Source organism: Sinocyclocheilus anshuiensis, unplaced genomic scaffold, assembly GCF_001515605.1.
Source record: "Sinocyclocheilus anshuiensis isolate Anshui unplaced genomic scaffold, SAMN03320099.WGS_v1.1 scaffold115, whole genome shotgun sequence".
Lineage (NCBI taxonomy): Eukaryota > Metazoa > Chordata > Actinopteri > Cypriniformes > Cyprinidae > Sinocyclocheilus > Sinocyclocheilus anshuiensis.
Genome location: NW_015548219.1, coordinates 1,701,726 through 1,716,242, shown reverse-complemented (window position 1 = coordinate 1,716,242; position 14,517 = coordinate 1,701,726). Strand labels below are relative to the sequence as shown.

The 14,517-nt window shown below is 37.3% G+C and overlaps 1 protein-coding gene across 1 annotated transcript in view; it reads left to right on the top strand.

Moving 5' to 3' along the window:
* Window positions 1-3,230: 3,230 nt before the first annotated feature.
* The window catches only part of LOC107654148 (zinc finger CCHC domain-containing protein 14-like), a 31,678-nt gene continuing 20,391 nt past the window's right edge, over window positions 3,231-14,517 (top strand). The window contains 2 exon segments of the mRNA XM_016441093.1: window positions 3,231-4,567; window positions 9,778-9,904. Coding sequence (XP_016296579.1) covers window positions 3,926-4,567; window positions 9,778-9,904 — 769 coding nt within the window. The 5' untranslated portion in view covers window positions 3,231-3,925.

The window sequence follows — 14,517 nt, the reverse complement described above, 5'->3', positions numbered from 1 at the left end:
TCACAATGCGTGAGAGGTGGCAGCCCAATCTATTTTAAGGTTTATAAATATCTTAATATATTATTATATCCTATAATAACCATTTACACGCACGAGCATTATTATCACACGAGCTTCGCTCCTCCCGACCGCAGACACAAGTTTACAAGCCACTTTTTCCTGCGTTTTTCAATCAATTTCTTGACTTTTCCCCACTTATGAACAACACATTTTTGAACACAATAAAAGCTCCTTGTGGTTTCTCGGTTTGGCCAATTTAAGCATCCATAAACAACGCAAAACACTGGCATTTGGAATTTCTCCTACTGATTTCTATGGAGAGAAAAATCACTTCCTGCCCTCCAGCTGCATTTCGCTGCATCAGTGACGTCATGTGCAAACAACCTATAGGAAAAAAAACGCTCAGAAAGCGTGTCTCTTTGCTTTTCTTGCTGAATACCGTAATTATCGTAATAAGCATGCACCACTATTTTTGTCACGTTTAGCTTGACCTTGCGTAGTTTTGCTTTCTGATGAATTGGTCCAAAAGGTACCGCTGGAAATTATATATCACACTAAATTACAAATAACACTTCTACTTGATGTTTTGAATTCCGTATAGGCCCAAGTCATTTCAAGCATTTCATCATCAATCATTGCTGTTAATTCTAAATACTTCAGTACTCGTGCCCAACCTTAGTTTGCCCATCCTAAACTATCAGTCTTAAATCTGTCTTAATTTTATTTATTTATTTTTGCACCGAACCAGTTGGACTAGTATTTGATTCATATATTTTCAAAGCTTTAAATCTGAACACCCAACACTTTTGCTTGAGCATCGAAATTATTTATACATTTCAGTCACAAGTCACAGTGAAAGTCAGTTGCCTCAGTTCCCTCTAGTGTTTATTTATAATCAGCAACAGTTTCATCTGCCAGCACTGTACATTTATCAGGTTATACTTAAGTTTACTCATCTTACAGTAGGGTCTGTGGTTCTTACACAGGTGTCATGAACTAAAAAAATAAATAGTTTTTGTGCATCATGTATTTATCTGTTAATGTTCATTTATAAATACTATTATTCATTAGTTTTTTCATATTGTAATACATACAAATTAACATTAATGTTAATTAATAGAACTTTAAATGTTAAAGGGGTCATATGATGTTGCTAAAAAGAACACTATTTTGTGTATTTGGTGTAATTAAATGTTTATGCGGTTTAAGGTTCAAAAAACCTTAAAATTATTTTCCACATACTGTACATTATTGTTTCTCCTCTACGCCTTGCCTTTCTGAAACGCGTCGATTTTTACAAAGCTCATCGGTGTGAAAAGCGAGGTGTGCTCTGATTGGCCAGCTATCCAGTGCGTTGTGATTGGCCGAATACCTCAAGCGTGTGACGGAAATGTTACGCCCCTTGCCATATTGTGATGCCTTGTCCCGGCCGGAGCAACGAGACAAAAACATTAAACCCCATTATAAACGAGGCATTTGTTGCATCCAGTGGGGACATAATTACGGATTATAATGACTTATACTGTCTTTTTACGCGTTGCATTGCATCGTGCCACGTAAACATAAAACCATGTCTGCATTTGTGATCGGAGAAATGACAAACTACAAACGCTACTCTACACTGCTCAAAACTCGCGTTTGAATTGTCAGTGGCAAATTCTTTAAATATAAAAAACGTACTTACAGTCTGTTAGTCAGAACAGCCAGCATTGTAGTCTACTCTACCAGGACCAGGAGACAGTCCTCCATAAAATGCGCTGGACACATCGGAATATTTGGGTTGAACTGTTCTGGAACAGTGTTGTAAATACAATTTAACCACTGATTTCTAGTCGTGTCCTCTTTTGGAAGGCCAAACAAAGTAGTTTCGTTTTCACAACGAAACACACGGCGGGCTAGAGTGAGCCGAGGCCAGAGGCCTAGAGTGAGCAGAGGCCGGCTTGAGTGAGCGGCGGCGGGCGGGCTTGCCGCAACTACATGTGATGACCCCGGGCTGGACTCCGCTTCGTCCACAGTGAAAGCCGATCCGACGATCCACAGCGCGAAGTTGATGTATTTCATGTCTTTGCAACTTCAGGGATCTTATCTATGCACAATCAGCTTGTAACACTCCAAAGAGAAAGGAAAAATTGAAATCGCATCATATGACCCCTTTAAAAGTAATCAGTAGAAATTAACATGTATCTAGCTTAATACTAAAGGCAGTAAAAGTAATGTTCATTTGGTTTATAATACCTAATACACAAGAACAAAAATGCTAGGAAATCTGCAATACATTGAAAACTAGTCTAAAATGTATCATATCGTTTGTCAGCGATTAAAGGGATAGTTCATGGCAGAAGATGTAACTCGGGGGAGAAGAACTGTGAAATAAATTGTTATTTGTGTTTTCTTTGCCCTCAAAAAGTATTCCCGTAGCTTCGCAAAACTTAAGTTGAGCCACTGATGTCACATGGACTGTTTTACCGATGTCCTTACTACGTTTCTGGACCTGGGAATATTACAGTTGCGTTGCTGTCTATGCAGGGTCTGAGAGCTTTCACATTTCATCAAAAATATCTTAATTTGTGTTCCGAAGATGAACAAAGGTCTTACGGGTTTGGAACGACATGAGGGTGAGTAATTAATGACAGAATTTTCATTTTGGGGTGAGCTAACCCTTTAAGATCTTTAAGATCAACAACTGCATGTTCAATATGTAAACGACGCAGGAAATGGTATTTTCCAGACAAATATGACAAAGAGGAAATTATTTGAGAAAATATGAATCCGTTAGATTGGGTGAGAATATTTAGAAGACTTGATTCCTGATGGGACAATTGGCACCATCTTCTAGAAAGTTGACGTAAGAAAATGACAAAACCAGAGGTTTCCAATATTTGCCTACAGCCAAAGGCAAACTTCAAAAGGGGGTTTCCTGTAGGCTACTACCACCACAAGAGTAATAATTCATACTATTTTATAAATTTAAATAAATGTACCTCAAGTTTAAAATTCATTTACGAGCGTATGTTAAGTTAATGTTCCCTATCGCTTTAAATCATACAATATTTTACAGTCCACATTAAATATGACTGCAGGCGATTGAGAGATACACAAGAATGTAGATTTGACCAATCACAGCGCAGAATATGATTACTGACAAGCTGTTCATCCAATAAAATTCAACCGTGGGCGGGGTTTGCGTGAAGTTCGGGATAGTGAACTACACTCAGTTTGCCTTACTCGACTTCACGACAGGATAATGATAGGCAACGAAACCTTTGATTAATTCACTCGCGTGAATGCAAATAAAGCAGCGGATAAAGTGTCACGTTTTTTTAAAAAACATAAAAAACGTTACTTCAGCGTCCGACGAAGGAATATACGGTTATATTGACATCCATTCGACAAGTCAAACTGTTAAAATTGGGGAGTTTTCCACTCAAAATGTTTATTACCCGACGACGTTTCCTTTGCGCGTGTACGGGAATTGCGATAGTTTCATCTGGACAAATCGGTCTAATGGATACTAGAAGATCTGAAAGAAATTTACTTTTTTTATAATGTGTCCTGGGGTCTACTGAATAACTGGCTGACGTGGGGATCACGCAGGGGGGCTGGCCGAAAAAGGAGAGACACAGGCGGGCGCAGAGGGGCTGCGCCGCCGCGCGTCTGGGATTACAGTAAACACAATTTGTTTCTTCAATATCCTAATAGGCTTTGACGAGATAATGCAATCGCAGGCATATAAAACGCGAAGGAAACTATGTAGTATGTCTTCTTTTAGGGGTTCTGAGACGCTCAGACTGACCACTGCCTATAAGTTCATGGATGTTTACGTCAGTTATTGATTTGGAAGTTTTTAAAGTTTATAAAGGCCATTAATCACTGCTGTATGAACTTTGTTTTTAATATCTGATGCATGTTATGAGTGCTATCTAAGATGGTTGAGAACAGATGCTTTGTTCAGAGAGAGGAGGTTTACCGCTGGTTCTCCGCGTTGAGTTCGGCGCAGAGGGCTGAGTTTCTCTGCGGCATTTTGGACCTCTGCGTTCCCATTGAGCTGCGCTTCCTCGGCTCATGTTTGGAAGACCTTGCGCGAAAAGACTACCACTCTCTGAGGGATGCAGAAATCAAAGCCAACAATCCAGCTGACCTCGCCAACCTGACCAACATCACAGATGAGGTCGTGAGGAGCAAGCTGCTCGTCTCTCTCGCGCTCCTCAGCTCGGACAACCGCGTAGCGGCGGGAGTTTTGTTTCGGACCCTCACTCACATAGACACCATCATTAATAACTACGGACTTCAGCTTAACGATGGCCAGACGGGAGAGCAGTTTTTGCTCCTCTTCACCATGGCTTCGAACCATCCCGCCTTTAGTTTTCATCAAAAGCAGGTGCTGAGGCAAGAGTTGACACAGATCCAGGAGATCCTTCAGGTGACAGTTGGTGAGGCGCCGTCGACGTCACACGGGGGCGGGGCCAGCGCTGCTGCGCTCCCAAACGTGAGCGCGACCCCGACCTTCTCTTCCTACATCACAACATCCACCTTCAACTCCTGCCAGGTCGGATGTCCATGCTGCAAGGTGAGAAGCATTTAAAATCGGAATGAAATTCACTATTTTCTAAATGCAGTTTTATGTTTCATCCATGTTCTTTTTTTAATTCTGATCTCGTTATGTTGAATCAAAATAATGATAACTGCATCTTCTGGTGAAAATATCAGACCTCTCTCTGATGACATATGTAGGTCTTTGTCTTCTCCAATCATTTATTCCACTTAAACCCTCCCCCTAATGTTAATCTGTCTTCTCTTTTGTGTGCAACGCCCACATCGGATCCAATCCAATCAACAATGGAAGTGTAGAACCAATTTCCTGTGCTGCATTGTTTCTTTTTCAGTATCTGTTACATTTGGATATACTTTATAATACGGAAAAAAGATCTGCCACTACTTCTGTTTTATCACAACTTCAAAGTGGTTGGTTCTCAGTTATCACTGGGATTGTTCTCAGAACTTTGGCTAATGTTCTTGAAGGTTCTCATTCTAGAGTTATCTGGTGTTTAGGAATGTTCTCGAATGTTCTTTTAAAAACATATTGTTCATGGAATTTTTTTTCCTGATTTAGGTTAGTTGGATGTTTATCTAACATTTTTTAAATGTTACTACTTCTTTCAGAATCTTCAGAGAACATTCAAAAGTAACGTTCCCATAATGTTTGCAAAATTATAAAAAGCAATGTTCACATAGCCAAGAAAAAAAACGTTAGAAAACATCTAAAAAAACAGAGAACGTTCAGAATGGGAATGTTAGCAAAACATTTTTTTTAACATACCTGTGTTTTTGTTTGCTTTGTTTTCAGTTAGTTAAAGCAAGTCAAAGACTTGAAACAAGATGAATGTTACTAAATAATTACTAATAGTGAGGAAAAAAACCATCCCTTTAAGGTTGTAAACAAAGTTTGTGAATGTATGCTGAATAATGTTAGTGTGGTTAATTTTGTAAAATGTAGTCTAAAACTAATTTCTTACAGGACAGACACTTATATTTTTATGCCTTTATTCGGACAGGACAGTATAGAGCAGACAGGAAAGCATTGGGTGGAGAGAGAGAGGGGAGTGGGATCGGCAAAGGACGGGATTCGAACTCGGGTCACCGAGAGCACAGTTGCATTGTATGTCCGTGCATTAACCATGAGGCTATTGGCGCCAACTGGGACAGACACTTTTATCCAAAGCAGCATGGACTGTCCCCTCAGTCTAACCCGGGGTTAAGTGTCTCAGTTCAGCAATGCTGACGGTTCATAGATCTTTAAACACTAGGCCATACACCCCAAGATACACAGGTCAGAGCTGATTTATTCAACAGTATCTATGGGGAGCACCAGGAGCAACAATAATAAACTGGGGTCATCTGGCACAGACAAGCAATTCATGAGAAGTCACACGACTCACAACCGAGGAGTGTTTACTATCTTTTTGAATCTGTTTCATACTCTCCTGGGGGTTCAGGAGTTATCTCAACAAATCAATATCTTTACTGTGACATAAGACTCACACTTGCAGTTGTTTAAACCCAGTGTGTAATGTAATATTGCAAATGTATAATTATGTTGTAACTCAAAAATGTCAGCTTGGTGAGTCAACAAACGTGCTTTGAAAACAGTGACAGAAGCAGCAAGACATTTGTTCTTACCCTTTCATTGTAGAATATGATATTATGCAGCAGTTCTAGAATAAATAGATGTCAAAATGACATTATATGTGCTGACACGATGCACACACAGTTCTGAAGAGTATTGCATTGCACAGCTGCTATGTAATATCTATTTATTTGCTCTTAGCTGGTGTCATTCAATCCACTCCACAAAACTAGTATGTGTGACATTTTCTTGCATTTTGTCTTCTTGTTCGTGACATATGCAGGAATTAGGAATGGCACAGCAACGTCTGTGAGACTGAGATAATGCCACAAAGAAAGGAACCACACCACTTTCCTTCGTAATTTGTATTGAGGTTTGATAGACAAAACTAGAAAATATGCTCTTTATCAATTTGGGTATGGAACCTGATTGGAAACCCTAAAGACCAAACCCAAATCTGTGGAAAAACGCCCTTACTAGCTATCTACAATACCTTATGTTTTTAAAAAGTTTTTGAAAGAAGGCTGTTATTCTCACCAAGGCTGTATTTATTTGATTAAAAATACAATAATAACAGTAATATTGTGAAATATTATTGCAATTTATAAGAACTGCTTTGTATTTGAATATATTTTAAACTGTAATTTATTATTGGAATGTCAAAGCTGAATTTTCAGCAGTCATTACTCCATTCTTTAGTGTCACATAATCCTTCAGAAATTGTTAGTGTATGCATTTTTTTTTTTTTGGTAACCATGATTTAGCAATTACTGTGATTAGAGGGATTTGAGGTGACCTGATATCAATTTCTGTAATCACTACCATAAAGGATTGTTGTGCAGTTAAAACATAAAGTGTAATCCAGGCAGAAATCTTTGTTTGTGTACAATCCAAAACACAACTGCGCCAAAATACAGAAAGTTGATGAAATGCGAAAAAACATTTCATGATGTATGTTGAATCTTTTATTGCTGATTCCTTGTGTTGTCAGATGTAAATCTCAATTGTACTCCATGGTATTATCTGTACAGACATGGGCTCATAACATTCACACATGCTGCCGAAACGTGTGCTTGGGTGTAGTGGGAAAGTACCCTGTGAAGGCAGAGAAGGCGGTTCTATTTAGTGATTTGTTGATTCTGGCTTTCATGAACTGAAGCTCAGCACATTTCTCAATGCTTAAATCAGCCCTCTGTGTAACTCTCCTGTGATTCATCAGGAAGCTCGAACTACTCGCTTGTTCAAGAGGCCTTGGCCCTTTACACTAGCCTAAACATCAACAAAAACACATGCTATTTTGTCTCAAGCATATTTTTTGGGATGCTTTCAATCTTTGTGATTCTAATCGCTAACAATTGTTTGAATTAAATTTCAGATAGCTCTGCTTAAAATTTGAGCACTTTCCACTTTTAAAGCAGAGGCACCAATATAGGCATCATATTTAAAGTTTGACAGGAATAAAAATGAGGCTGTGAGGGGTAGAAGTACAGTGCGCATAATCGATTGCACTGTAGTTTAAAAGGATAGTTCACCCAAAAATTTAAATTCTGTCATCATTTACTCTCCCTCAAGCTGTTCCAAACCTGCATGAGTTTCTTTCTTCTTTTGAACACAAAAAAAATATATTTGGAAGAATGTTGGTAACCAAACAGTTATCTGGGTGCTACTGACTTACATAGTATTTTTTTTACACACTATGAAAGTCCAGGTCTACCATAAGGCTGTTTACCTTCATAAACATATTATTATTATTATTATTTTTACAGCCAGCTAAATATGTTCTTAAATTCAACAGCTATGTTTCAAGATCCAGCCAATTCCTGATGGATAAAATCAAGTCCCTTCCTACATTTCCCCCCATTGACTGTTGTATTTTGCCCTAAATTATAGTACTGTATATCAGATTGTGAAAGTAAAATGAAGGCCATATCACACTGACTTTGAGCTGACACAAAAACAGCTATTCAGTGCTTAAAAATGCGTCTGATTCGCTTTTCTCATCTTGCTCTTCTTTGTCTGCTAAGAATGGATTTACCCAGCTGTACTTTTCCAAGGACTTATTTCCTTTGTGTTATGAGCCACACTTCAGCTGAGTCTTCAACAGATGGGCATGTTTTTCAAAGAGAGGAAGAGAGGAACAGAGATTTGGCAGCGTGGGATGTGGATGTGGCAGCGGTGGACTGTACGGCAGTCCTAATTGGTTTCAGAGCTGACTTTTACTAGCTGCAGCGCTTAGCATATGTGGTACCGGCCTTTTTTGCTCCTACTCTGTTTTAGCAAGCTGGAAGATGTAACCTCGGAGCAAAAAGGAGCTGAAGTATTTAACTATTGAGTCTGCCAATCAGAATGGGTTTTTTTGGTTTGTAATCTGATTATCTGATGAATCACAGCTAAAAGGTCAAACGTATTTGCATTTATATGTTATTTAATTCTTAGATGTGCTACTCTAAAGTGATGAAAAATTACATAATGTAAGACACGTGCACTAAGTTGACCAGGATGACTAATTGTAGAGCACTCATCTATTACCAGGAAGTTCATGACTCATTTTTATGCAAGTCTGAGACAGTTGTTTTGTTTCATTGAGCATCAAGATGTTACCAAACACAGTAACACAACTGTTTAGTGATACACAGAGTGCCTGTTCTTAGTCCAAACTTTTTTGATTTGTTGTAATGTGTATGTAAGCTTGCTTCTACTTCAGTGTAAAAAAATAAGTTTTATCTAACAATCGCAATTTCTCGTAATTGTGAATTTACATGTGACATCTTTTTACACATTTTTTAAAAATCTCTTTATTTTTATATTTTATTTAATTATATACTATTAATTGTATATTTTAATTTAATTTTATTCTTTTATTTTTATTATTTTATCTCTCTCTTTTTTTACCTTTTAGAAATTAAATGTTTCTGTTCAGATGTACTGTAGGTTCTTTTAAAAACTCAATAAGCTTGTCTTTTTAATTTGAAGTGTTGAGTTTCTAAATGTCTCTCGATATTGAATGATTTCATGCTCTCTTCAGCCAGTAATTCACAGCACATTGTGGTCGGCGCAAACCATGTGTATCCTTTTTGCAAGTAACCGCTATTATAGTTATGTAAATACAGAATAAAGGCCTGTTCACACCGAGGACAATAACTATAAAGATAAAGATATAGTTCTAAAAATCGTTCTTAACTATAAAGATAACGATAAAGATATAGTTCTAAAAATCGTTCTCAATATTAAAGAATAGCAGAGTCCACACCACCGTTATAACAATAAAGGCACAGAGAAACTATATTGTTGGAATCATTTTCAGAACGATTTTTTCCAGCTGATGAATGATAAAAATATTGACAGCCAATCAGAATCAAGCCTGCTATAACGAGCTCAAGAATTTATAGCGGCAGACGAGCATGCGCTTAGAATAAACAGACGATATTGTCCGCTGGTGTGGAAGCTAATATAGTTATCTTTATAGTTATTGCCCTTGGTGTGATAGGGCCTTTAACCAATAGAATACATTTATAGTGAGCTAAAAATAGCAGGCTGATGTGCTGTCAGATTAAATGAAATAAGACTTATCTAAGTGTGACAACTGTGACTGGACAATACACTTGTCCACATTTAATTCTAACCTATGTTTGACCTTTGACCTCTTTTTCCAGAACGTGCAACGGGAGGTCACAGGAGGTCAGACAGATGAAGGCTTGGGTCCTGAGGTCATGCTGCCAAGTCAATCCCTCTTGTGCCAGGAAATGCCACTCAAAGTGCATGTCGGAAAACCTAGCAAAGGTGAGTTCCACAACTTTGGATCCACAAACACACTCTGTAATATAAGTAAAATAACTATGTTTTTTGCAAAACAGGGTCAGTTATCCTATAGTCTTAATGCTAGAACTTGGCAAAAAAGGACACATTCTAATACAGAAGCTGGAACAAGAATGCACACGCTGAATATTTTAAACCGAATTTTCATTCATGTGAGACAGCTGGTGGAAAATACTGTCTCCCCTCTCCTCAGGTCTGTTCCAGCAGATGAGGATAAATTAATCAGAGCGAAGTTAGCTTGCAGAAAGAGATTTGTTTTTATGTGGTAATCCAGGGGCCTGTTTCATAAAACAAGTTTACCAAATAAGCCAGGTTTATTTCAGTTAGTCTGACTTATTGTCAGCTGATTTGGTTCAAAATAAGTCAGACTAACTGAAATAAGCTTGGCTTTTTTGGTAAACTTGTTTTATGAAACTGGCCCCAGGATCCAATAGATCTAGTCAATTTTTGACTTAAAGGGGTCATCGGATGCCCATTTTCCACAAGCTGATATGATTCTTTAGGGTCTTAATGCAGTCTATAACATACTTTTTTGATTAAAATTTCTCAATGGTAGTGTAAAGCAATACCCTTTTTACCTTGTCAAAATCAGCTTTGTTTTCAGCAAGCCGTTTTAGTCCATGTTCCTTTAAATGCTAATGAGCTCTGCTCACCCCGCCCCTCTCTTCCATGGATTGTATTATCTGCAGGTACAGATTTTCAAAAACTACTTTTTAGATTTGAAGTATACTACAAGTGCACATTCAATACAATGAAGCACACGTCTTTTTCATAAGGGTATGCAGACAGTGAGGCAGTGAAACAGAGCCTAAAGGAAGGAAGATATCTGCTGACATGCTGCACATGCACATCTGCAAAAACACTGAAGCAGCAGTGAAATCATGAGACACTGCATGGACACGGGTGACTGGAATCCTTGTGTCTTTGAAGGACCTTCCACTGATTCCAGGACCTTCTTCCCCTGCCTCCTGGCATTCCATTAAAACCCATATTACAAAATACAAGGCAGAAATAGCAGGGGGAAAACTGAAGTATGAATTAAATGTAGCAAGAGAACAGATGAAATTGTTGCTATCGATCAGGATGGTCCTGGGAAATGTGCAGGCAAATCCAATCGTTCACTGTCCCGTGTGATTTATGCAGTGTGCTGAGAAGCTATCTGGTCAGTGGAACACGTGTAAACCTGCAGATCTGTGCTTCAGCTCTGCGCTACAGGTTTTAGCCACACATGGACGCACGTAAGTGGCCTATTATTCAGCCAGACACCATTAGAAAGAGGTCTCAGTGATTTACTGCACACTGCAAAAAAGTGAAACAACTGTGTTGTTTATTGAAAGTGCATTTTTATATTGTCTAATGGGAAATAAAGGGTTCTGGTTTAAACCAGGGGCCTGTTTCATAAAAAAGTTTACCAAATAGGCCAGGTTTATTTCAGTTAGTCTGACTTATTGTCAGCTGATTTGGTTCAAAATAAGTCAGACTAACTGAAATAAGCTTGGCTTTTTTGGTAAACTTGTTTTATGAAACTGGCCCCAGGATCCAATAGATCTAGTCAATTTTTGACTTAAAGGGGTCATCGGATGCCCATTTTCCACAAGCTGATATGATTCTTTAGGGTCTTAATGCAGTCTATAACATACTTTTTTGATTAAAATTTCTCAATGGTAGTGTAAAGCAATACCCTTTTTACCTTGTCAAAATCAGCTTTGTTTTCAGCAAGCCGTTTTAGTCCATGTTCCTTTAAATGCTAATGAGCTCTGCTCACCCCGCCCCTCTCTTCCATGGGGTGACGAGCCGTTCTCATGATTTACTTTAGCCGCGGAACTTGCTAACTAGCACGTTATTCGGAAAGACAATTTGCAAAGATTCATAAAAGAACCTTATACTCACTTCTGTAGGTGAGGCTGGATCACGAATGATTTGTGCGTGGAACTTGATAACTAGCACATTATTAGTAAAGGGGATTTGCAAAGATTCATAAAAAACGTATACTCACTTCTTCTTTAGGTGAAGCTGGATCACAAATTATTTGCACGAACATAAACGCATTTAGGTAGATCGGGGGCGCATTCCATTCAAATACAAAGGTAATCCACTGCATCTTCAGTGGCTCAGATGTCGGTAGTAAATGACAACTGCCATGTTCATTATTACATCCAACAACAGAACACCTCAATCGCTTAGGAGTCATTCTTGTCTACATCTGCTCCGGCGGTGAAACAATGGCGGACTGATGACAGCTCACTCAGGGCGGGTCTAAGGTAATACGCTAGTGTCAATCAACAATCGTGGGAGGGCCTGGGTCTGTGTGACGTCACACAGACAGGCATCTGAGATCGGCTCGATTTGAGAAAGGGGAAATGATTTAATGAGATTAAATAAAAACACTGGGTGGATTTTTATCATTATAGGTTGGTTGTGTACACACACTGCCAACACACATTTCAGTTCAAACAACTTGTAAAAGTGCATGTAGCATCCGATTACCCCTTTAAAGTGTTGGAAGTGTGGTTTTGGTTGACCATCCAAGAACAACCATGAGCGAAAACTTGCTGTTATTTTTCTGTTTTAATTTTAATTTCTAGAAATTTTGCTATGTGTTTTTTATAATTTTTTTAGTTTGTTATTAAAATATATTTTTATATAGCCTTTTCTATTTATTTTTTATTTTTTTGTAATTTCAAACATATTTTAGTAATTTTGAATTTAATTCAGTTCATTTATTTCAGTGCAATATTTCTAATTTTCAAATTTTTAAAAGATAATTTTTTATATTTTTTAGATTTATTTAAATTACTGAATTGTTTATAATACTTTTAGTTTCAGTTAACAATAACATATAGCATATAAGGATAACATACCACTTATGTTATTTTTGTTTTCAGATTTCATTTGAATTTTTCATTTATTTTAGTGCAATATTTCTAATTTTCATTTTTTTTAAATTATTTTTTAGATTTTATTTTAGCTTTATTTAAATTACTGCAAATTATTCATAATACTTTTATTTTTAGTTAACAATAACATATGGCATATAGGGGTTTGATTTTAGTGTTTAGCATATAAAATTACAGAATGTGGGAAGATGAGAGGGGGAAAACCACATGAAATATGAAATTTTGCCCAGGTGGCCTGCAAACATTTTCAATGCAACAAAAACTGTGTTGTTGAAAAGTTTAGACAAAATGGTTTGTAGCCAAATTCTTTTGTCTAAAACAAAGCCACATTCATTTAAAAACCATAAACCAAGGTGTAATGCATCAATCATAATTACTAAACGTGTTGTCCTTAACGTATTTTTGGTTTGCACATTGTCTTGAATACTTGCTCAGTGATTTCAGGCAACCCCTGGGTGAGGCTTTTGGCAGAAATCAAGTGTGGGATTTTGTTTTGCCAAGCGCAGCATCCTTCACATGAAACAATGGGTCTAAGATTGTATCAGGTGCACAAACTGGATTAAATCGATACCCACACACAGATCTACAAAGACTAAATATGCAATATCACACAAGCAAGAGTGCTGTTGTACTAAATACATTTTTTTAAGCATGAACCTGATTCGATTCCAGTGTTTTAACATCTGATCTGAAATGCAGTATGTTTTTCTGTTTTCATTCAAATCAAACTGCATTCAACATGAAATCCGGTAATTATGTGTTTCATATCCGGTTGAAGATTGATCCTCGCTGCTTATCAGGTTTAATGGGTTTTTTAGCTTTAGTTATGAGATTTTTGATCATTTGCTGTTACACTCTGTGTGAACTCTGTGTCTTATAGTGGACAGACTGTAAATACAGGGTTTATATGAGTCCCCAGAGTTTGCATTCTCAACTAGTGGAACATGAGAGAGTTTGCCTCATGTTTGACGGAAAATCTTGGCCAGGCACTTTTCCAGAGTGTATTTCTTGGTTTGTGTGTAAGTGAAAGACTGTGTAGTTTTCTATTTTAATCCTGAGGAGAACATTAGAGACAACCTACTGTATCTTACCCAGACTCACATGTCCACACAAGTTTTGCTCGGGATGTGTGTGCTGTCATTTCTTGAGTTACGCTCTGTTGTGAGCCTAAGTCTGTATTTTTGGTCCTGTTTTGTCTTGCTGTTGGCTCAGGCAGCAATAGCACCAGATGTCACATTCACACACTAAGGAGTCCACAAACTGCTCGTTTATCAGAAAGACGTGCATTTTAGAGTGTCATGCACATTCTCTGTTTATTTCAGTGTTTTATTCCTGTATAATAAGCATACTGTATTTCTACATTTTTTTACATTTTTCAAAGAAAAATACACTTGGTTGTTATTTTAGAAGTGGCGTTATTATTTTTTAAATTCCAATATATAAACAAATCCATGTTCTAATCTAAAGATTAATAGACAGCTGTTCAATTAAATGAAAACGGTTTAATTTAAAATGGTTGCAGTTCGTGTTTAAAATGTCTAGTTATTTGTCAATAAATTCATTTATTTACATTTTTTAAATTATATATATATATATATATATATGAGTAAAATAAAAAAATATGTAAAGTTTTTATATTATATTATATTATATTATATTATATTATATTATATTATATTA